Raw genomic sequence first — 25143 nt, forward strand, 5'->3', positions numbered from 1 at the left:
TCTTATGATTTTATCAGTTCTTTCTCTCCGCAAGACTGTGCGGCTCGTCTTCAAAATGCTTTTGGGAGAGAAACACCTTGCTTGAGCACCGTGAGTGGATGGTTTGCTGAATTTAAGAGAGGTCGGGTGTGTTTTCATGACGAATTTCGTGAAGGGCGGCCTTCAACTGCCGTCAACGAAAATAATGTGGCTAATGTTAAGCGGCTAATTTAAGAAAACCTGCGGATTACCTATAAGACAATTCGAGGACTATTGGGGATTGGTATGAGCCAAATTCAGAAAATATTACACGATGAATTGAAAGTTTGGAAACTTTGTTGTCGTTGGATCCCTCATGAACTGACAGCGGAGCAGAAACGAGCTCGCGTGGAAAGCAATAAACATAATATTTTGGTTATAACATGTTGTTTTTTTTAAGTTACGCAAAACTTTTAGTGTGACCTACGTATTACTACTACAAATGAAGACAACACCATTTAAAAATAAATTTTTGACTTACCTAATTGATATAAATTTATATTTATAATTATATCACACAAAATTTTCGATTCTTTTCTATGTACGGTTAGGTGGAGAAGTTGCTGTTTATAAAACTCAATCCTATAAAAATTAATATCGCGTAGAAAGGCTTGTGTTATTTTCACCGTCGGCTCATTAAGATTTGAATGAGTGCCGGCTGTTGGTATATCTGCATAAATAAATATACGAATAATTTAAATTTAATTTGCAGAACATATATTGTATAAATAAACAGTTGAGTTTGAGCATTCATTTGTATACCATTAGTACAAAGACGGGCGTATTTTAATATAAAATAAAGTAAAATTATTTAAATTTCTCTGTTATCGAATCTTCGTTAGTATTTGTGTTTTTATTAAAATAGCCTGAAAGTGCATTTTTTGCGGTCATATTGTTTTATTTTTAACAGAAAAGTAGGCAAAAGCATGGTACATAGTAATTTTCGAAGATTTTGAAACTCTTATAGGCGCAACAGTAGCGGTAAGTACATTTCATAGCTGTCAGTCAAATTTAAATATTTTTATTCAAAACAGGATATGATATCACTTTGAAGGAAAAAAACTAGCACCCATTAGAAAAAATAGTATCTCTAAGACCTGACTAAGTAGACCTGAGAAGAACGGGCGTAAGAAACTCAGCGGGCTTTTTTTTTTCATAAAATTATAGTTATAATCTATCGTACAATAAAATTTATTATATAATAGCCTGAGGGCGGTCGCTTCATTCCCAATATATATATAGCTACTTAAGGTGCTCAATATAATTCATTTTAAATAATTTAAGTAGCTACAGTGGACTAATAATACATTGATAAATTTAAAATACTTAGATCATTTTCATTTCTCACGTTACTTAACTATTTACTAGTGGCTGTGATTTGAAAAGGAAATTAAAATATGTACTTTATAACTATGACAGAAGAAAGAATAACATATGCCTTATTTAAATAATAATAACACACACTTAACTTTAAGAAGCTTTGTGTGAAGCCGCTTAAAATTAAATTGCATAGTATTTTAAAAGAAAAGAACAATTTTATTATTATTAAATTATTTATTTAAATATTGTATTCTTATTTATATATCTTGTGTTCGTTTATTATCTATTTATTAAATAGGAAACCAACATTGCATACAATAATAATCCTTATTTTAGACCACATAGATTTTTATCTCAAGTAAGAGATAGACTGAATATTGGGAACGGACGCTTTCTAATCCTAATATTGTTATGTCAAAGCCATAAGGTTACATTAGAAAAGTTATTAATATGGTCATTAATATTTATTGAATTGAAGGGATATAATGTTCCACCCAACTTTCTAATTTTTTTTCTTTCGTAAGTATCTGCTCCTAACAATAACAGTCACAACAAAAAAAATGAGCAGAATTGGTTTTACCGTTCACGCATGATATCGTAATCAAGGGCAATAGGGATTCATCTATACCTACTAATAAAGTAGTAAAGTAAAGCCAGTTTTTTCCTTTAGTTATACTGTGAACAACTGAACCGATCGGAATTATACTTATACCGTAAGATGTAGCGTGTCTCGGAGAAGGCTTTAGTGTATGTTTGTGATAACTTATCCTTAATGTGTGCATACATACATACACTCACGCCTTGCTCCCGTCGGGGTAGGCAGAGACAATAGAATGCTATTTGCTTCTATCCTTACAAACCTCACGCGCTTCCTCTACATTACTCTTTTCATACATGTTCGCCGGTTGCGGGTGCTTCGGACCTCTCCTTTTCTCAAAACTTCCCCAATTTGGTCGACGAATGTTCTACGAGGTCTCCCGCGACCGACTTGCCCACACACACTGCCTTATATATAAATACTGTAACTGTACCCCAGGGGGGTACCGGCAGAGCCGGAGAATCCCCTCCTCCTCCTGTATCTGCTTCATCCTTAATGTATATTTTTTGATTTAGAACTACTATATAATCGCAATACAAATAATTCAGTCAGTAACTATTCATATAATGAGCGGGCGCGGGGTACATAATTTATATGGCAAAACAACGTTTGCTAGGTCAGAAATTGTTATATAATATAACTAGAAATACACAGGCATAGCTCGAAGTATATACTTACATCACATGCGATTCTAAATTATGTATGCACATAGGTGTAATATTTAAGTTTCTTTTCTTTTTTTTTTACGTATTACGATAGTAGATTTAACAATTAATATGAAACTAAATGTGTTCGCACTAGAATTAATATTCTATGTAATATTAATTCAAACAAAACAAATCTTATAACTATAATTACAATAGTTTATATGATTACATTAAATTAAAGCAATTACAAAGGATACTGGCAGCATTTCATTCCATGATTTTTCATTTATTTTAATGAAAATGATTGTATTGTTGGCTGATTGAAATGTTTCAGTATTATATTCAACCCGAGGTGCATGACCATGCTACTTCTTGTAATGTGGTCGAAATGAATGAGATAAATTTTCTTCATTGATTTATGTGCAATTTATATACTTCTAAAAGTCAATTTTGATCCGATTGGTTCAAGACTACCAGGAGGCCTTGTTCTGAGAAGAAACTCGGAAAGTTTTATCCTCCCTTTAGTTTTCATATCGTCTATATATACCTGAATTTTCTTCATTAAACTTTCCATAATATGAATACTTAAAATCTTATGAATCAAGGTGACGAGTGCAATTGTAGTGCCGCTCAGAATTTTTGGGGTTTTCAAGAATCCTGAGCGGCGGTGCATTGTAATGAGCAGGACGTATCAATCACCATCAGCTGAATGTCCTGCTCGTCTCGAGAATTATTTTCATTAAAAAACATAAAGAAAGAGACCAGCTTTATAAAGTCTTAACTTTGGAACAGCCAGTCTATTTCTAACTCTTGCGTTTATGTTATGATAATCATTAATCTTCTAAAATGTATTTTATGACTATAAATAATGCAGTCATATATATATTGGGCATAAAATATCAAAATATTTACTCGTGGACGATTGGTCACACTAAACTACCTAAAAACCCATTCAGAAGTGTTAGAAATATAGTTTTAACAGAAAAGCAGGCAGACCCAAAAATAAAAAGAATTATAAATAAACAGAATTTAAAAATAGATGTGCTAGGTTAGGTTTAGGTTTACAAATAGGTTAGTACTCATTATAATTCAATAGCTGTACAGATTAGACATCTCTAGGTCAGGATTAGAATTAATATTTGACGAAAACATCAATATACTGACTGACCTTGAGTATCTGGCGTATTAAATTACAAATTCTAAATCTTATAGATTTTTCAAATATACATATAAATAGCTTAATTAACATAAATCATTAAAGATTTATTGAAATAGTTTGCAAAATTATTGATTCTTTATTCATCATTTTGCGTGTGCAAAAATAATTTCATTGATGTTGGCTCATAAAATTTGAATAGATAAAATGTAAATGATAGCTGTTTCATTGTCACAATAATAATTACTCTCCATTTGCTGATTTATACGTGTCGCCAGATTTCCTATAGTCAACTGGATTAAATTTAATTTTATTATGAGAATGTTTACCGAGAATACTGGGAGTGTTTCCGCGTTAGAAGCTACGTAGATAGATAACTTAAGAATTAAATACTACAAAATTTTAACCAAATTAAAAAAAAACTATTCCAAATTAATATAATATTCACTAAAAAGTATAAAAATAATTCCTCCTCTCCTTTTGAAGTCGAACGGCCACAACCTTTTCTTTTTCTTTTCATAAGCAGACTTAATTATATTAAAAACATTCGAATAATAACAAACGGATGAGTTTCAATAAGTTGATACGGCTTATCAACTGTTTAGTTTGCTTTCACAGAAACTCAATTCTCATAATCACCCTACTCCATTTTAATATCACAAGAATATTAATCATTTAGTTATTTCGAGTTGACCTTGACTTTATTTGTAGTACTCCAGGCTGTACTTGTATGACCAATGCTGTCAAAAGCTTTGCTGTAGTCAACAAAGTCATATAATAGAGATTTTGATTATGTTTTTTTGCATTTTCTAACTATATTTTCGGCCAAATTTGAAACCAGATCGGAAGCCAGCTAGATAATTATTAACTAACTTTCTAATAACTATAATGTGGATTATAGTTATATAAGCATTTCGTCATTTACATTTTTCGACTGTCCATTGTAATACCTGTATCTGTGATAATTAAAATTATCATCATTTATTGCGCTCGAATATTTTTAATTTGCTTTTGAAATTACTATTATCTTTTTGGAGTTTCTAAATATAAATATTTATTTCGTTTATTACCTAATCATTCGACTGTCTATTCTAATAAGTTTACCTGTGATTATCAAAATTTACTATGTTTCTTTGCGCTCGTATATTTTAAATACGTTTTTTTTATTATCATTTTTTTTTTATGGAATAGGAGGACAAACGAGCGTACGGGTCACCTGGTGTTAAGTGATCACCGCCGCCCACATTCTCTTGCAACACCAAAGGAATCACAAGAGCGTTGCCGGCCTTTAAGGAAGGTGTACGCGCTTTTTTTGAAGGTACCCATGTCGTATCGTTCCGGAAACACCGCACCGCATAAGGAAGCTCTTTCCACAGCTTTGTAGTACGTGGAAGAAAGCTCCTTAAAAACCGCACTGTGGAGAACCGCCACATATCCAGATGGTGGGGATGATATCCTAACTTGTGGCGTGTCGTGCGAAGGAGGAATTCGGCGGCAGGAATCAGGTTAAACAGCTCTTCTGAACACTCCCCGTGATAAATGCGGTAGAAGACACACAATGAAGCGACGTCTCTACGCAACGCCATTTTATGTTTTTAATATCATTATCATTTTTATGTTTTTTGAGTTCTTATACTTATGTGTTTATTTGCATTTCGTAATTTTAATTAAATTTTTTGAAACAAAATGTATCTTTACAATATGCACGCAATCCCAGCACGTAGTAATAAAACTTTAGGAAAAGTAACTATAAACTATTTCATCGATGAAAATACCCCATATAGGGGGTCAATTCCAAATACATACCAGTCTGTAGATCCTTTTACTTTTATCTTAGAAAAAGTCACTTTAATTTGTAAAACAACGGCGGTTTAAGTTCTACGACCTGTAGGGGCTCAATGTTGGTCTTATTTTAAAGGCAAAGGTGTAGAGCAAATAATACTATAAAAAAGATAGGCAAAGAACTATTTTTTTGTGATTCCCGAAGTTAAGTTAAGTTAAGTTTATTTTTTACAGTATTTGAGCACATCTGGGTGCTCTACAGCACTAACATAAAACTCTTAAGTGAAGTTCAGATGACACGAAATGTTCTACATAAATTACCGTTTTATAATCCTCATTAATTTAGCAAGTTTTTAATATAGTTAAACAAATCAAGTCCATACATTTTTGTAAACTATAAGCAAATCGAACTTAGAACAAAAGATGTATGCAAATGGAAAATTAAGAAATAAGGTACTGTAAATTCGATATAACATGATTTTTGCAAAGAATAAGTTAACAGACATCCACAACCAGAAAACTGAGACAGAGAAACGCGCTCTTTAAATGATTTTAGGGTAATAACAACTATACAACGAACGTGCGGTATAATTTTTTCCATATTTCTAATAAGCTCAATAACTCAAAAACCGTCGAAATTTTACCCAACTTTTTTTGCTTATCTGAAAGCAATAATATGTATAATAATAAAAATACATTTACGTATTGAAGACCCCGAAACGGGGCCCATATGTTGGACTCGGGTGTAAACACGCCCTACCGACTAAAAACCTCCTCTGTGCTGATAGCTCTAAAGGCTTTTACAGCGAAGTCAGGCGGGCGTGAGGCCGAAAATGTAGCTCACAGGCACGGGACGTCTCGGAAGAAGGCTCGAACCTCCGCCTGCTCATTAGGCTGGATGGAAAGAAGATCACTAACCATCTAATATATCCGATAGTCCAATGGACTCTAGGTTTGAAGAGACTAGTCCAGTCCCATTTGCCCTTGTCCCACCTATTCTGGGACACCCAGTATAAGTATAATATAGTACAGATATTTTAATTATTGCCAAAAATTTGCCATAATTAAAATCTCTATGCAATGAAATTCTTAAATAAAATCGCAAATGCGATAAAACTTCTTTAGTTCGATTATTCATTTTCGTCTTTACTTTGTCGAAAAACGATTCAATTTAATTTATAGAATTCCCCCGTCCGAGGTCCATCGTGAGCGTAGCCATCTGTTGAAGCGAGACGTAGTAAAGTGTAAATCGTAGCCTGGCGGCGGTTACGTGCTGCGTAGCCAGCTGTTAACTCGTTGTATGACGTTATTAGACTCTTTACGTGTAGGTCATGATTTACCGTTTATTTAGAACACTGAACTTGAAGTTTTAACTGTATTTGCATTTAAATCATTGTTTTTAGCACTGTTGGTATGTAAGTTTAGTGTCAGTATTTTAATATTTTCACTTCTATATTTAGTAAAACTGTTTTTGCTAGTATAATTATTTCTCATTAACGGGGTTATTTCCGCTGTATTATTCATATTTATTAATTGTTAATTAATTCTCTTTACTCTTGAGCGATTATTACATTATACAATTTTTAGAGACTTCTTAATAAGAAACACTATGTTTACACAATTTCGAAGTGAGATGACACTCTACTAACTTGTATTCTAAATCGGACAGACGACTCGCTGTCTTGAAGTAGAATTACATGGGGTTATAGGTTTCGAAATTATAATAAACTAGCTGAACCGACAGTTTCTGTCCTGTCAATAGAAAAAACATATGGTGTTAATCAGGGAATAATGTAGTCTAAAGCCATCGGACGTGTGTGTTAACGTATTTCTGAATGATTTTATAAAATGTAGTAATAAAATGATAAGGATTAATATCGTACATTAAAACATTTTGAAGTATTTAGATGGATGTAGTATCTTAAACCTAAAGTAATAGATAGACCTCTGCTATCGCGGAATTTTTGTAGACCTTTACATCAAATCAAATCAAATCACTTTATTCACGTAGCTCACGGAAATGACACTTATGAATGTCAAAAAAATATTTTCTTATTGAATCTACCGCTACTTCGTAAAGTGTTGAGCTAATGAGAAGAAGTAGCAAGAAACTCATTGCCACTCTTTTATATCAATATTTATATTTCCATCGTATTAACAAATCATTTCAATTACAATATAATATGTAAAATGATGCAAAAAACATACTCAAACGTCAAATAGTCAATGCCTTACACGAGTAAGTCAAAAAAGTAAATGTAAATTAATACAAAAGTTATTGAGTATAGTAGCTGCATCATCCACACACATCGTAAATAAATAAAGGTATACTGTGAGCATTTTATAAGCGATTATAAATAATATATAAACATATACATACACATAATATATATATACATAGGATACACAATTCCACCATACATTATTGTGTTATATCTCACAGTGTTTACACACCGATTTTGTTGAAATCTTTCATACGGCTTAATTTTTTTCCGACAACTCCAACAAATATCGTTATTGTTTACAAAAAAGCAAACAAAAACTTAACAAATTATACACTTAAACCTTCCGAGAGAACCACGCTACCCATTGGTGAAAACAGCAGGAAAATCGTGCAGAAGTTTTACTTCTACGATATCTTCGTTGATTTTACTGATAATGATTCAGTCTACGATACTACTCTGCAAATTTATAGTTTTAAGCATAAATATTGTTTTCGCGAAATTATTGAAGTGAATTCTTTCCGCGCATGAAGGCAAAATTTTTACGGATGAAACGCAATATTAGTGACACAAAAATGTGGGACGTTTTTCTCCAAGAATAGGGAGAGAGCGATTGAGAGAGAGTGAGAAAGGGCAAACGTAGCATGAAGCACATAGCCTTGGAGCGAGAGAGACAGGAAAATCGAGAAAAAATATACGGTATTGGTTGATGTATTCGTTTAGTAGATTAGAACTTTAGATGGCAATTCTGTCGCATAACGTCTTGTACTACAGTAAGCATAGATCTTTTTTCTGTTCAATTATTAAATCATCCTATAATAAAGCAGTTGTTTGGAGTAAGTATTTATTATATTTTTGTTAATTTACAATTTATTATGTTAATTCGTTTGAAAGTAAGAAATTTCATGATTTCATATTTATAAATTCACTTTTTTTAAATTTAATAAAAATAAATCTAATATTGACAATAAACATTTGATTTAGAGAACACATTAGTACCAATATAAACGAGATTTAAAAATTAATTTGCTGAAGAAGTTTCACTTCTCACGTGTCTCTTTGTACTCATGCGGTTTTTTTTTGTAAGTTTAAGTAGGTATTATTTAAAAGCTATACCCAATTTGTGTGTAGATCTTTGTAACGAATTTAATATAACTAGCTCTTACCCACGACAACGTCTGATCGATATCCCTTTATTCAATTTTCTAATAAATATAAGCCATAAACCAATTTAATAAGAAGTAAATATAAAAACATATCAGTACCTCGCTGGGATAATTGGCCTCGAATTTATATTAACACGCGAACAGACAGACTCCTAATTATTTTGAATCCTAAAACGTGACTATAATAGCCAAGGGTCTATGGGTGAATTATTTAAAAAAATTTCACATAACCTCAAAATTTATCTGAAAAATTGTGATACAAGTTTTTGAAAATTTATTGAATTAGGCGTTACTTTGCGGAAATCCATAATTATACAAATGATTTAAGTTTTCTTAAGTGTTAATTCCGGCAATATTTGTTTTTAAAACAATAATAATGCCTCTACACGAGGCATCCTCAGGACGTATTGTCTCGCCAAAATCTGGCACGAGACTGCGTCTGAGTGTGAGGCGAAACACGTGTACAATTGTTTTAAAAACAAATATTGGCGGAATTAACACTAAAGAAAAATTAAATCATTTGTATACAAGTTTTTGATTTTTTTTTTTAATTTTTATCTTTTACAAGAAAAAATCTTTAATTGGGCTTGCTTTAATTGGGATTAAAGCGGTAAGCAGTATTATTTATTAAATATAGGAACTAGAAATAAGGTTAATAATTATGTCACAGGTAGACAACGTCTTAAGATTGTCGTAAAATCTAATTTCTAAACACAACCAGGTAGTATAATAAGAATATCAGTAAATTCAACAACAGTAAATTATGATATAAGTGATGAAGTTACCTATAAAATGTACATGCAGCGGCTAATTGGGACATCTAATTTCTTCCCTGTTGTCAACAAGTCATTATATTTTTCCATCGAAATTTCGGGAGGTGTCGGATTAAGAAGTCCTTTCCTTTCTTAAAAAATCAAACCTGTCTCCTAAGAGTAATAGAACGTGGAATCCCTTCACCGTGGCTATTCTTAAAAAAAGCTTTTCGGGTTTAGTTCTTCTTGACAAAAATTTCATCATTTCTGTCCAGTTATGGTATCGGCCCTCGTCGTCTCATCGAATGGACAGGTCGATGGTATTTGAAAATCAGTGTATGATAGAAAATTAACTGCGTACGGTTTATTTTTCCGTGCCAATCCAAAAATTAGAAGTAGCTGACTCGGCACCAAAATATCCCCACTTATTTGCAAGATTGTGTTGTGTAGCTATATAATCATTTTTTTGTAATAATATTGACACACTTTTTACATAAATTATCTTGCCCCAAGTTAAGCATATATAGCCTGTGTTATGGGTTACAAGACAATGATATATTTAATACAATATACTTACTTAAACATACATATATTCATATAAAAATACATAAATACATTTAAACATCCATGACTCGGAAACAAACATCTATATTCATCATATAAATGCTTGCACCTACCGGGATTCGAACCCGGGACCTCTAGCTTAGTAGGTAGGATCACTAACCACTGGGCTATACAGGTCGTCATGTAAGACTTATTATTATTTTTTATTAGAGTTATTTATGTTGATTCATTATATTTAACAACGAATTCGCAATGCTGATGGGACTGCCCCGCTTCTGCAGTGCATCCAGGCATGTTTCCATGCCATCATCCGACATAAATCTGCGTCGCTGTTCTGCAGATTGCGGGTCAGCTTCATCCTAAAAACCATAGCAGGGAGTATCATTCAAAGATACATCACTGGCAATGAACTTGTCTGTAAATACTAACATATAGCTATAAGTATACTTATATTTATTGTTCTACGAACATACTATAGATGAGGTACGTCGCACATTTTTGCAGTAGGTAGGTATATGTATTTTTACCCAATCGCGGCGTTTCTTTTGTATTTAATATAATTAAAGTTAACAAGTAGTATTAAATTATTCAGGCAACGAGTTACGTACGAGTTTCATTTGACATTTATTTATTTATTTAAAACATCACAAAATCCACAGAACTTAAAATAGGTTATAATAATACTATTTTGTAGGACTTACATCTAATAATGGATTTACAATATTTATAAAAAGACATGATATTTGTGCGTGTGGGGTTTGGTGAGAGTGCGTGTGTGTGTGTGCATGTGTGTGTGTGCATGTGTGTGTTTGTGAATTACTCTAAATTTAACCTTCCTTTAGATTTTTACTAACACTCCTTTTAAAGCAGCCTTTACTGTTATTAGAAAGTTCAGTACTGTTGAATTGCTTATTATAGTTGCATAGAGTGCGACAGATTACCGAATTTTCATAATAATTAGTATGACTCAGCGGGACTTGGAATAGAGGCGTGTATCTAGTGCGAGCTCAGCTCATTGACATCATAGTAGTCCTCAATAAGGACCAATTCCTTCGAGCCGGATGCATCTCTTAATCTGTGGATACATGGCCATCAGATATGGCATATTTATCCGAAAAAACTATATTTAATTTTGTAAATTATTATTTATTTTCAGACAAACTCTTGGTATTACATATTTAAAACTAATTTTTATTATTTTATTAAATAATTTTACTTTTAATAAAGAATTATGGTATACAAACGTGTATGAAATCTGATTGAGTCAATAAGTGCGTGAACAAAATTATCAATGTGTGCATTAGATTGTTTAGTATTCAAAAAACTAGGAAATAATTGATGCCAAGCGTGGTTACGACTGTTTACGACTTGTCAATAAAAATCGGTTACAGTAACAATAGATTCGTTTTACTTTTCTATCTTGCTGTAGCTCCGTTAGAGATGTTCTTCTCTCTCAGGCGCATATTTTGTCTATGCGCTAATATAATGTAAGTCTATGGGTTATCTATGGTAAGGAATGACATTAGAGAATAGAGATGTTTAACTATATCAAAGTACCAAGCTATTATTTTATTGATCTGTAACGTTTCGTTTAATAACAATAATAATAATAATAAAGCCATTTTATTCCATACTAAAAGACAATTAACATTTGAAACACCAAGAAACTTAAATGAAAAACAAAAAACTACAAAGCTGTGGGATGAGCTTCCTTGTGCGCGGTGTTTCGGGGACGATCCGACATGGGTACCTTCAAAAAAAGCGCGTACACCTTCCTTAAAGGCCGGCAACGCTCCTGTGATTCCTCTGGTGTTGCAAGAGAATGTGGGCGGCGGTTATCACTTAACATCAGGTGACCCGTACGCTCGTTTGTCCTCCTATTCCATAAAAAAAAATGAAAAAAAAACATAATTTTGGAAATGTAAATCTTGATATAAAAGAGTGGCAATGAGTTTGTTGCTACTTCTTCTCATTAGCTCAACCCTTTACGAAATAGCGGTATATTCAATAAGAAAAGTATTTTTTTGACATTCATAAGTGTCATTTCCGTGACCTACAATAATAGAATAAAGTGATTTTGATTTGATTTGATTTGATTTAAGATATAAAGTACACACTATAAAATGTCTCTTAATTCGGCGTGCCGATTGGCAAAGGCCTCTTCCAACGATTTCCACTCTTTTCTGTTTTGCTTAACTCTTCTCCAGTTAGGTCCTGCTGTTTATTTTATTTCATCTTCCCACTTTGTGTGCTGTCTTCCTCATTTTCTTTGTCCATCTCTTGGGTACCATTCTATTACTCTTTTTCTCCATTTCCCCACTTTATCTCGCATCATGTGCCTTTCCATCGCCACTTTTGTTGATCGATTCGTTTGAGTATGTCGGTAAGTTTCGTAATTTGTTAAAAACGTTTCGTAAACGAAAGGTTTATTTATTCCCTAGAATAAAATATAAAATAAAAATGTAAATGAAAATAGGTACCTGCCTAATAGTACCATTAACTCTTAAAAACGAACTTGAAAATTTGAATATGGACCAGATAAATCTCGCACACACTATTAACTATAATTCAATGCAAATCTCAATTTATAATAAAGAATCACTTAAAATAGTTCTCAAAATAATCAATTAGAAGTGACCATAAAGCTGATTGATAAATGATAGCTATTAATATATGTAGTAAAAACCCGACTGATGTAAGTATGGTAACACGAGCAAGATTTTAAGACAATTCGAATGAGGTAAAAATTACCAAAAATTCGACTAAATCGTTCGCGGGTACAAGTGACAATATTAAATTCTCTGGAACTACGATACTGTGCATTTTGGGCATTTCTGAAGGTACCACTGTCAAAGAATATGTACAAATACAGAAGTCTCATTCCGCAAAATCAAATAAAGAAATAGGGACTCTTGCGGCCACATAATAAGGTGTAATCAGATTGCACAGCGCTACTAACCTACAGTTTTATTCACCTATAAGATGCCTCTCTTTCTATCGCGACTCTTTCCTCTTGTGACGACTTTAGGGTTGTCTTCTTTACCTTAAAACTGTACGTTAAACAAGTTAAGGTCAGCTTATAATAAACTCAGTTTTTTCTATAATATAAATATGTATGTACTCGTAATTTTAGATCAATATTCTTTCGTTGTCAAACCTGCATTAGCTGCAGATATTAATTGTATGCGTTGGAAGACCACGTCATACTCAAACCTACTTAGTATAGGAAATAAATAGGTAGCTATCATGAATGGTAATTTCATTACAATAATAATCACTTTAAATTAGATTGTTTCAGTGTCTTTAGGAAGCTTAATAAATAATTTAGGTTCGCAATGACTTTTAATATGCTTTGTATTTTTTATGTTTCTCCAATTTTAAATGATCGGTCGGACCTGTGAAGTAGGTGACGAACAAATCTCACGCGTGTGTCCCTGCTCGCTCGTGCGTCCCTACTACCTGGCTTACTCTGTAGAGGCCGCCGCACGTACATACGATTTCGATACCTACACGGGGAGTAAGACATGCCTACCACTGTAATTTATTCATTACTAGGGACGACTCGCACGTCCCTCGCTAGTCCCCAAGTCAAGTGTATGCATGCCTGGTTAAGACACTGCATTCGTAGTTAAAACGTAGTTAACATAGATAAAGAAATGCTAAAAGTAGGCACGTTTGTCAATTTTAAATTTTAATTTCTGCGTTTTGCGTCTAGGAGCTATAATTCTTTAAAAGTTTACTATACACTGTTGCTACTAACAAATATAACGCGTTAAAAAAGATTTTCATACACAGACCTTTTTTTAAACACAGTTTGCACCAACCGGGATTTATACCCGGGGTATCTCATACATTTAACTCAGAAACAAAAGGCTGTATTTTGTGGGTAAAAGTGGAGATACGAGCAAGACCTGGAAGTTATTGATACACCCTGCCCTTTTTAAAATGTAGTGCCCGCTCAAGATATTATTATTTAAAAAGGCATAAAAGGCATTTATTTTCTCAAAATTGATTCCTTTAGAATTCTTTTTGATGTCATTTCTAATAACTACTAGATACTACTACCGCTTCGGAAACAAATGGCGCTCTGAGAGAGAAGAAGCGGCGCAAGAAACTCTCCCAGCATTCTTTTTTTGCGCTCTTTTCAATAAAAATATACAATATTGTACAGTCATTACTATCGCTATAAAATAATCACAATCTAGTCCCAGGCTATCCGATCATTTAGATATTCAGCAGTGGAGTAATAGGATTTACGACAGAGCCATTTTTTATAAAACATTTAAATTTAGTTATAGGTAATGCCTGAACAGTGGCTGGGACTTTATTATAGAAGTGTATACATTTACCCTTAAAGCTATTATGTATCTTATGAAGCCTACTAGAATTAGTTACAAGCAATCCCTTATTTCTAGTGTTATAATAATGAAAATCACTATTAAGAGCAAAAATGTGACGATTTTTGTGAACGTATATTAAATTTGCATAAATGTACTGACAATAAACAGTCATAATATTTATTTCTTTAAATTTTTCTTTGAGAGACTATCTATAACCAAGCTGATATATAGCACGAATAGCTCTCTTTTACAGAGCAAACACTATATCAATGTCAGCAGCATGACCCCATGACATCATGATGCTGTGAAAATAACTGAAGTAACTTTAAGAATTGCAAACTGGCAAGAGGCTTGGTACTTGCTACGGATCTTCTCATTTTGATTCGATCTTGCAGGGAAACTCCGAGCAAAGCCCTCTCCGTTGCCCTCTGAGCGACCATAAGCTTTCTGAACAGGCCCATACTTAGCGACAACGTCTGCATACCGTAAGTCATCAAAACATAAATAAAAATCACAACCGTTGTATAATTATGGATTTCCATAAAATAACGCATATTCAATACATTTTCAAAATCAGGATTTCGTTTTCGGCGATTTCCTCCTCAAAAAATTTATTAATTTTCCGCTTATTCTTGTCGTATTTGTACACTAGGCTTCTGTTTGCGGCCTTTACCATTTAGCCGTCTTAAGCACTTTTTGAAGTAGTCTAGCTACTTCCAAAAACAAAAATATCAAAAAAGCAAAACAGAGTGATACAGATAATGATGGTATTGATCTTATTTGCAAATAATATTGATCTAGGTTTAAAAAACAAGGAGAAAATTGTTAAGAAAGTTTTTATAGAAAAACGGCCATTAATGTTTTCTCTAAAAGCTGGCACATCGTTTATAGCTACTACACGGCACCATCCCCCTTTCCCTCCCTCGCGCTCGTCCTGTTAAGTCAGTACGATTTGCAGCTTCATTACCGTTAGGTACATGTCGTGATATCTTTGTTTTTAAAGTTTTCATTGCTAGGTTTTGACCGTTGTTGTTAATAGTACTGTAGTTGCTGTTGTTCTGTGTATACAATTTTTTTAAATATAAAATAAATACGTTTTTTACTTAACCCAGATTCTTTCATATAACCACAACAAAACACCTTTAAATAATTTAATATTAATACATAAATTTTTTTTCGTAGTGCATTTATTAATAATAGTAGATAGATAAAGTGTAGATAAAATTAACCATTGTTTATTTATTAATAATGATATCCTAGTGATGCTTGTTATGCACACCGTAATAAATCGACGATGTGACGTCATCGACATCAGGTCCAGATGTATCACTACATAAATTGTAACTATGCATAATGTATTCATATCATTCGATCATTTTTCAATAGCCAAACAAAAAAATAACATGTAAGAAATAGATTTTCATACTCTTTTTCTCCACTAGTATGAATTTTCAAACTTTTCCACTCGTATTGTACATAATAAATCACGCATTTTGGACCCAGATTTCACACCAACACGAAGTGCAAGGTACACCTTGCACCTAACTACAGTTAAGTTGCTAAATTAGTTTAATGTGCAAATCTTTTCCAGGCAAAAAAGCACACCGAAATCTGTCCTAGATATCCAGATTTCTTGAAGAAAGTCTTCAGTAGAAAATTAAATGGCACCAAATCAGTCTGAAGGGGATTTGTTGAGGCAACCATTCGAAGACCTGGAAAAGCTAGTGCCAGGTCGTTTCACACCGAGGAAGTACGTCATCGACTACCCCCACGTGGCGCTGTTTGGTTATGGACACGCAGCAGCCTGTTATGGCCTATATCTGGCTATTACTAAGGCCTCATGGGATACCATATTTTTCAGTAAGTTATGAAAGTACTACTAGGGCCCCATGCTTTATAAGCTAGCAAATAAAACCAAGCAGGCCCAAGGAACTTTTTTCGCAGTAATAGAGGTAGAGTATTGAAATTTGTTAGTTCGTGATTGGTTCATTGGAGCTGAATATAAGAACATAGAGTAAATGAGATTACTACAGCTGGCTACAACTCGTCGAAAGTTAGACGTCTTATCAAGTACTTAGTACACATCACCGAAAAGTTTACCTTTCCAATTCTGTTATAAATAATTATTCATATCGTAATGCTTCACAGAGATACCACTAGAAAATAAAATAAAACGTAGGAGAGAATAAAATCTTATTTATATAATAACATAAAAAAATCTTTGCCATATTTCTGTGAATATATTGAAAAACTTTACACAAATTTCTTTTAGGCTGGCAAGCTATAAAAGGGCTCGATTGTAGCTGTCCTTCTCTGCTCGGATTAGTACTATGGAAATTAGACTTTCCGACTTATAGCTCATTTGTTGCAATTTCTTACAAGGCAATGGCGCCTATGTTGGACGCGGACCAGCCATGGACAGTTTTAAATTTATTTCCAACATTAAGCAAACGCGAAGTGTCTTATTTTTCTTCTTTTGTGTCAGGTGTAGCGTGGTTGTTGGATATTATATTATTTTATGATTTATAAATAGTACATACTTTTAGATTTTAACCTAACCATACCTGGATATTCTTCAAGCATGTGTCCATAGAGTGAAAGTGAGTTTATTGTTTATCAAATCAAATCAAAATCACTTTATGTGGGTCACGGAAATGATACTTATGAATGTCAAAAAAATGTTTTTCTTATTGAATCTACCGCTACTTTGTAAACGGTTGAGCTAATGAGAAGAAGTAGCAAGAAACTCATTGCCGCTCTTTTATATTAAGATTTACATTTCCATCCATTTATAAATCATTTCAATTTCAATATAATATGTAAAATGATGCAACAAACATACTCAAACGTCAAATAGTCAATGCTTTACAGGAGTAAGTCAAAATAGTAAATGTAAATTAATACAAAAGTTATTGAGTACAGTAGCTGCATCATCCAGGTATTCTGTGATTTTATAAGCGATTATAAATATATATATAATAACTTTTAAGAATCTGAAACCGAGTCTCCGGCAACAGGATCATCCTGCCAACACAAGCAGCGCCCGTTCACGAGCATGACGCATGAGCCAGCCATCCCCTCCCTCAACCATATTTTAGGGAAGGGGACGACCCGTCCCATGTCACCGCCACAAGCAGTGACTTTTAATATCGTGTATAATACTTCTGTTGCCGCTCAAAATAGAGTCCCAAGGGTAACTAATTAAGTCACAGGGAAAAATCCTATTGATTGTAATTTAGGTCCAACTATTGTACTTACATATGAGAAGGCAAGGCTTCTCGTGAGATGGATAGATGAAAACGCATTCTATCCTGCGCGAACCAACTATAGCCTAATACACCTACTAATCTTGCGGTATTTAGGCATTTAAAGATATGGTGGCAGAACGAAGTGAAGAGTTGGAAAATGGAAAATCCGAAACAAACAATGAAAAAAGAGTATTTTTCTTCAATCCCTGACGCAGCATCGCAAAATATTTGCACAGATGGAACTTTATCAAATGCCTTTTTAAAATCGATATATATGGTATCCACTTGCTTCTGCGAGACAATAGCTTCTGATAATGAAGAAGTGAAACTAACCAAATTAGTTGTGGTAGACCTACCTGGCAAAAATCTATATTGATGCTCAGACACGAAACGTTTGAAATGCATTTGAATTGTCGGACAAACTTAAGATTCAAACACTGAAAGAATGGATACAGGCCTATAATTGTGCATGTTTTTTTGTTAGTAATAATTCGGATTCAACATGTTCAGGTTTGAAGGAATGCGAGGCTTGTATTGATCGCTTCGTGAAAGTTGCAGCAAATGTCTGAGGTTTCAGCCAAACAGTGTTTAGTTTTAGCCCAGACGGTATTTTGGTGAAAGATATTCATTCGGAAGCAGGTCCTCAACAAAGTCCGATGAATAACTAAAATTTATGATTTGTAAACAAGTTTTGTATTTATGATTTTTTTTTTGCGTGGAAACAGTGGTACGATTATGTGAACTTATATTGTTCATGTCGATGTTTTTCGGACCAAAAGGAAAAAGCACACTTTTTCGAAATCCGTTTCTTGTTGTATCTGTGCAAATATTTTGCGATGCTGCTTCAGGGATCGAAGAAAAATACTCTTTTTTCATTGTTTGTTTCGGATTTTCCATTTTCCAACTATTCACTTCGTTTTGCCACGATACCTTTAAAGGCCTAAATACTGCAAGATTAGTAGATGTACAAAATGTCTTGGAAAAAATTCGACAGCAGCGCCCTCGAAGCAGGATCCTCCTTCACCACGACAATGCTTCACCGTACTCCGCAAAATGGACTGTTGAATATTTGACTATGTCAGTTGTCGACATAATGGGTCATCCGCCATACAGTCCTAACCTGGCGCCCTGCGACTTTTATTTATTCCCAAGAACTAAAGATAAAGTTCGAGGTATTCGCTTTACGAGCCCTGAAGATGCAGTGAAAGCGTACGAAAATGCCATAGAAGAGACCCCTAAGGAAGAGGCTTTCCTAACAGATATATGATCTTTTTTAAAAAGAGATATATTTGATAGATATGTACAGTAAATATTATATTCTCTTGATATTTATCAAGCTGTGTCTAGAGAGACTGAGTTTTCACAGAAAGCTGTGGAAATTCAGGGAAGACAAACCTAGATCTCAGTTGAATACGAATGTTTTTATTTTGAAATTTCTATTCAAACTCTAAAAATTTTGTATAAACTTATTTGTGTTTAATGTAAATGCAAACCATGTTTTCGAGACTGAATTTTTAATAATAGAAATTAAAGATAAAGAGTTCGAATATGACCTAATTGTTTTTGAATAATAGTTGTGCAAAGATGTTTTATTTTTTCAGTGTTTGTCAGGCTTCAGACCAAAGCAAGTGATGATTTTTCGTAGCAGGTTTCCTTATTTTGATGTATGAGACTAACATTGATTATAATGTACGATTGAGTTGATTAATATTGGCGACATAAGTGTTTCGTTAATAATGTATACTTTTATCTTTTAATTGATTATTCATATTTCCATAACTAGTAGGTATATATTTTATATTCATAATTGGGAGTCCAACACTGGATTATTATATCCATGCTCTCTGAGTAAAATAGTTGGATTTCTATAATATGTATTTTATTGCATTGAGCATTAAACTGAAATTAAACATTGAATACTGATTGAGAAAATGACTTTTCATTTACCTCCAAACTCCGAAGAAAGTAGATTGAAAAATGAACAAAGTACACAGCAAAAACAAAAATATATTTGCTTATACTGTCCATGACTGGTGACCGTACCTTACAGCGTTAACAGATAGAGTAACTGCTTATTAATAAAACTACAGACAGAGTATAAATTATTTTGACACTTGACATAATAATTTCAGATTGGTTTATATTTATGCTGGCGTCTGTCGGAGTGACAGCCGGCGCTCATCGCCTGTGGAGTCACCGGGCCTTCAAAGCGAAACTTCCGCTTCAGATACTTCTGATGGTGATGCAGACTCTGTCATTCCAGAGAACTGTGGCTCATTGGGTGCGAGACCATCGACTACATCACAGGTACTATAATGAAATATTTTAATTAATGGTGCCTGGCGTTAATAGAATAAATCATTATTTTTCGGAAATGGAAGACCTACATGGCCCATGTATATGGCAACACCAGTTCTGCCGTCTGCAAAGCGATGTAATCATTGATATGCAGAAGAAACAGTGTAGGAGATAGCACACAGCCTTGGGGCACTCCAGCGTTCACGTGCTTCGGGTTCGAGCAATAAACGTTGACAACGACCTGTATGCTGCGCCCAGTGAGGAAGCTGGTGGTCCACTTGCATAAACTCTCGTGAAGTCTAAATAATGAAAGAACGTCTCTAGAAAGATTAGAAAGTATACAAATGTTGCGACCGCTAGATTAGTGTACTTCAGTTATTTACACAGCATCATGACGTACGGTATTTTCCGTGGGGTTATACTGCTGACATTGATATAGTGTTTTTTGTTGTATAAAAGAGTGGCAATGAGTTTCTTTCTACTTCTTCGCATTAGCTCAACCCTTTACGAAGTAGCGGTAGATTAAATAAAAAAAAATATTTTTTGACATTCATAAGTGTCATTTCCGTGATCTACACGAATAAAGTGATTTTGATTTAATTTGATTTAATAGCAAACTCCATCTACAGGAGTAGATCCACACCCCGAGAGTTCAACAAACAACAAACAAACCAGGATTTTTGTATCATGTGAAATGCGGATGGTTGCCTTAGTTGGAAGAGCGCTGGAACGTAACCCGAGAGGCGGGGGTTTTAATCCGGCATCGTTCATAAATTTTTGTACAAATTTAATATGTGCACAAGTTATACGTCCACATGAAAGATTGTCTGTACCACATGATATTACTGACTTACATAACCTGCTATAAAACTATACAAAAGCGATCGCCAACAATTTATCGAATAGATTTTGTACATTGCCTTCGATTGCATTCACGCATAGGCTATAATTGTTTTCACAAACAAACAAGTCAATCCAAATTTCGTCTAAATCATTTTTAATTTCATTGAACAGATACAGTGACACCGACGCAGATCCACACAATGCTTCCCGCGGCTTCTTCTTCTCTCACATCGGGTGGTTGCTGGTAAAGGAACACGAAGAAGTGGAGAAGAGGATCAATGATGTAGATTTGAGCGACATACTCTCCAATCCTGTGCTAAAGTTTCAATACGAGTAAGTATTTATGGAATATGAGAAAAAATTTACATATAGTTATGTATTAAGTGGTTAACAACACATACGGTGTCTTGTAAGACTTGGAAAATCACAGAAGTTTTGCCGGCATTTAAGGTGTACGCGGTATTTGGTACCAATATTATGAGGGTATGGAAACATTGCATAAGTAAGTTCTACAATAGATGAGTTGTAAGTGGAAAAAAGTTTAATTAAACATCGTGTTGTGAATGAATGACACATATGCAGATGGCGATGGCGATATAAATTTCTTAGGGCATTCGGTTTACTTCTTGAAGTGATAGAAACGTAGTCAGCAATTATAAACCGATAGCCATCTTACCTATACTATCAAAAATATTAGAACGTTTGGTAAATATCCGTTTAGTTAAGAACTTAAACTCAAATAAAATTTCATTTCATTCATGTAACCAATTTGGTTTTCGAAGTAATATAATATATATATATAACATCTCTACTTGCAATGCAGTCGATGCACTGCAGTTGACTTCATTGTCTTAAATACTGATAATGGACATAAATGTGCTGGATTATTCCTGGATTTGGCGCACGCATTTTATACTGTTTCTGTGCCAATACTGTTATCAAAACTTGAACGGCTAGGAATTCGAGACAATGCACTTCTTTTCTTTCACAGCTACCTTAAAAATCGAAAGCAAACTGTTACAATAGATAGCATGTACAGTAACATGAAGCAAGTAGAATTTGGCGTACCTCAAGGCAGTATCTTAGGTCCAACCTTATTTCTAATTTATATTAACGACCTTCGCTCCCTGAATATTCCAAATTGTAAAATAATATCATATGCCGATGATACAGCAGCTCTTCACAGGTAGAACTTGGGATGCTGTCCAGGAACTCGCTGAACTAGGGCTTAAAAATGCACTCTATGGCTCGAGAAAAACCTTCTTACCTTGAATTTCAAAAAGTCAAAATTTATAACATTCTCTGCAAGTGTCAAATCACAACCAAATAAAAACTTCTCAGTTAAAGTGCTTTGTTGCTCATCTTTAGACCAATGCAGTTGTATAAAACTCGAAGGTGATCATCGAATTAAATATCTGGGGGTTGTCATAGACAAATATCTAAGATGGGATGAAAATATTAGAACACTTTCAGGGAGAATCCGAAAACTTGGAAAGGTTTTCGAAACTATAAGACATCTAGGTGATCTAGAATTTTGTTTAAAAATTTACAATGCCTTAGTCGGTTCTGTTTTGAGGTATTGTGTAATATCCTGGGGAGGAGAGCAAATAAAACCCATTTAATACGTATTGAAAGAGCCCAACGCATGCTTCTAAAAATAATAGCATATAAATCTTTCATGTACCCTTCTCATATGCTCTACAAAGAAACTAGAGTCCTTACCGTTCGACAATTATTTCTACACTGCTTAATAATCAACCAGCACAAAAAGCCCGGTCGCCTTAAAGAAAATTTGGCTATACCTTCTCTTAGATTCAAAAATATTTACTGTGTTCCGAAGTTCAATCTTATCAATCTAGGACCTTCAATATATAACCAAGTAAATAATAAAATAAAAATTGCAGACCTCTCTTAAGTAAAAGTAAGATCTACAGTACGAGAGTGGCTTTTACAATTCAGCTATGATAAAACCGAGAAAATTACTAACTCAAAATTAATAATTTTTATATATTTAATAATGAATATTTGTTTATAACTTTGCTTTATCTATATAACTATTTGCTTTATCTTTTATTATTTAATTTTATACAGTTCTTATTATAAGAAAGGTATGCTTTAAAGTTAGATAAATATTGTTTAAGTGTCAGTCTTAGTTCTATTTCATTAATTATTAACATTAAATAAAATTACATAGCAGTCGGCAATCACTGATTGGCTCTGCACAGGGTTTCCTAGTGAGCCATCCAGAGGAATTTAATTTAAAGGTACCTCTTTGCTTCTGTTTTTGAGATTGAGACTGTAAATTTATATTAGGCATGTAGAACAATGTATTTAATTATAATATATATAAATAATAAAAAAATAAAAAAAAAATAAGTATGTTTAGTTTTGAGCTAAGAGTAGGCTTATATCAGTTACTTTTGCATGGTGTCCCTTTTTCTGTGTAAGTGCATGCGGAATTTTTGAGTATAGGTGATTCGACAAACAAGATTCACTTGATGGTTCACTTTCACTTTCGTTCATTTCGCTATTTAAAGCAATTACAGAGCGGCTAACACAAACTTTGTTTTCAGCTACGCAGAACCATTCATCATCATTATCAGCTTGCTACCTCCAACAATAATACCGGTATACTTCTGGGGAGAGAGCCTGAACATTGCTTGGCATCTGGCCGTCCTCCGCTGCACAATAAACCAACACATGACCTTCCTGATTAACAGTGCCGCTCACATTTGGGGCAACAAACCCTACGATCGCAGCATTAAGCCAACCCAGAATCTGTCGGTGTCAGTGGCCAGTTTCGGAGAGGGCTTCCACAACTACCATCATACTTTCCCCTGGGACTATCGGGCAGCAGAACTTGGGAACAATTGGCTGAATATGACAACGTTGTTTATCGACTTCTTCGAGTGGATCGGATGGGCTTACGATTTGAAAACCGTGGATAAAAATATTGTCAGGAATCGCGCGAAAAGGACCGGTGATGAAAGCGACCTTTGGGGGTTGAAAAAAACTTTTAAGAAAGATAACTTTGAGCAAAAAATTTTTGAATAAATGCATTCATTTATCGATTTGATGTGTAATGTCTTTGCACTTGGTTGCTAGATATTATTTGTGGGATTGATTTTGTAAAAATGGACAGAACTGTATTATATGAACCCGTCGGAGAGATGGCTGTGAGATCGTGCCAATGTATTTTGAGTGAGGTTGGTACCACGACGAAGTGTAAGGCCAACTTAATAATGTGTGCGTGTATGTGACGAGTAAGAAAAAGGGAAATAGAAAAGGTGAATGCATCAACTGTGCAAGTATTTATCTACAGTTGTACAGTGTTGTGTATAAAATCTAGGGTTATATTTATAAATGTAATTATTCGCATAAATATTTTAGTGTGGATCTTTTTCATACTTCAAGGTTACTTCCTGTCGCTGTCAATATTTTTATTGTGATTAAAAGTTTGTCCGGATTACAAAAAAAATTGATAATTTTGATTTGTAGAGATGGGTAAATCCAGAGGAGAATTTTAACTTAACGATAAAAGAGTAGGATTATATTACAGATAATACTACTGTTAGGCTAGGTAGTATGTTAAGGTTGTTAATTTATAATTTATTCGTAGCCATCGTAATCCATTGATCTGTCCAAACTTACGTAGAAAACGAGCAATATCAATATGTTCACCTTCTTAAGTCACCAATAGATGTCGCTCACTTATTCTGTGAATATAATTGAAATACGCTATTACAATTTTATTTTATTTATTTATTTTTATATCATGTTGTATTCTGTGATTCCTTTGGGTTCTGTTAATAAGGAGAGTTTTTCTAGTAGTGGTGTGAATTATAACACTACCGTAGTTAGGAATTAGGATATGATGAGTAATGTATTATTGGTCAAATTCAACTCGTGACTTCTAAAGTTATGTCTGTACCGCCATCTGTTAGCGTGTTTTGAAAATTATTTAATGCATATACACACATATACCTATTATTTATGTTACCTACATAACTATGATTATTACAATAATAAAGCAACAAAAAAAATCAAGTAATTTATTATTCCTTTTATGACATTTGTAATAATATTTTTTAGGTTAATTGCTGTAATTCAGGACCCGAATTTCAGGTTAACTGCTATAATAAAATACAATAGATTTGATATTTATTACAAACTTTATTTTTTCTAAATT

The 25143-nt window shown here is 33.6% G+C and overlaps 1 protein-coding gene across 3 annotated transcripts; it reads left to right on the top strand.

The window, feature by feature from the left end:
• Positions 1-606: 606 nt before the first annotated feature.
• LOC126973631 (acyl-CoA Delta(11) desaturase-like) lies at positions 607-25005 on the top strand. Of its 3 annotated transcripts, XM_050820974.1 has the most exons (6): positions 607-999; positions 14961-15050; positions 16157-16425; positions 19946-20120; positions 21126-21287; positions 23528-25005. In XM_050820974.1, exons 3-6 carry the CDS (start codon positions 16227-16229, stop codon positions 24006-24008), a joined length of 1017 nt encoding a protein of 338 aa, XP_050676931.1. In that variant the 5' UTR covers positions 607-999; positions 14961-15050; positions 16157-16226; the 3' UTR covers positions 24009-25005. The 3 variants fall into 3 exon arrangements, with proteins under 3 accessions (XP_050676931.1, XP_050676930.1, XP_050676932.1); XM_050820973.1 differs by lacking the exon at positions 14961-15050; XM_050820975.1 differs by lacking the exons at positions 607-999; positions 14961-15050 and adding an exon at positions 8489-8579.
• The last annotated feature ends 138 nt before the right edge of the window (positions 25006-25143 follow it).

This window comes from Leptidea sinapis, chromosome 29 (assembly GCF_905404315.1).
Source record: "Leptidea sinapis chromosome 29, ilLepSina1.1, whole genome shotgun sequence".
NCBI classification, from domain to species: Eukaryota; Metazoa; Arthropoda; class Insecta; order Lepidoptera; family Pieridae; genus Leptidea; species Leptidea sinapis.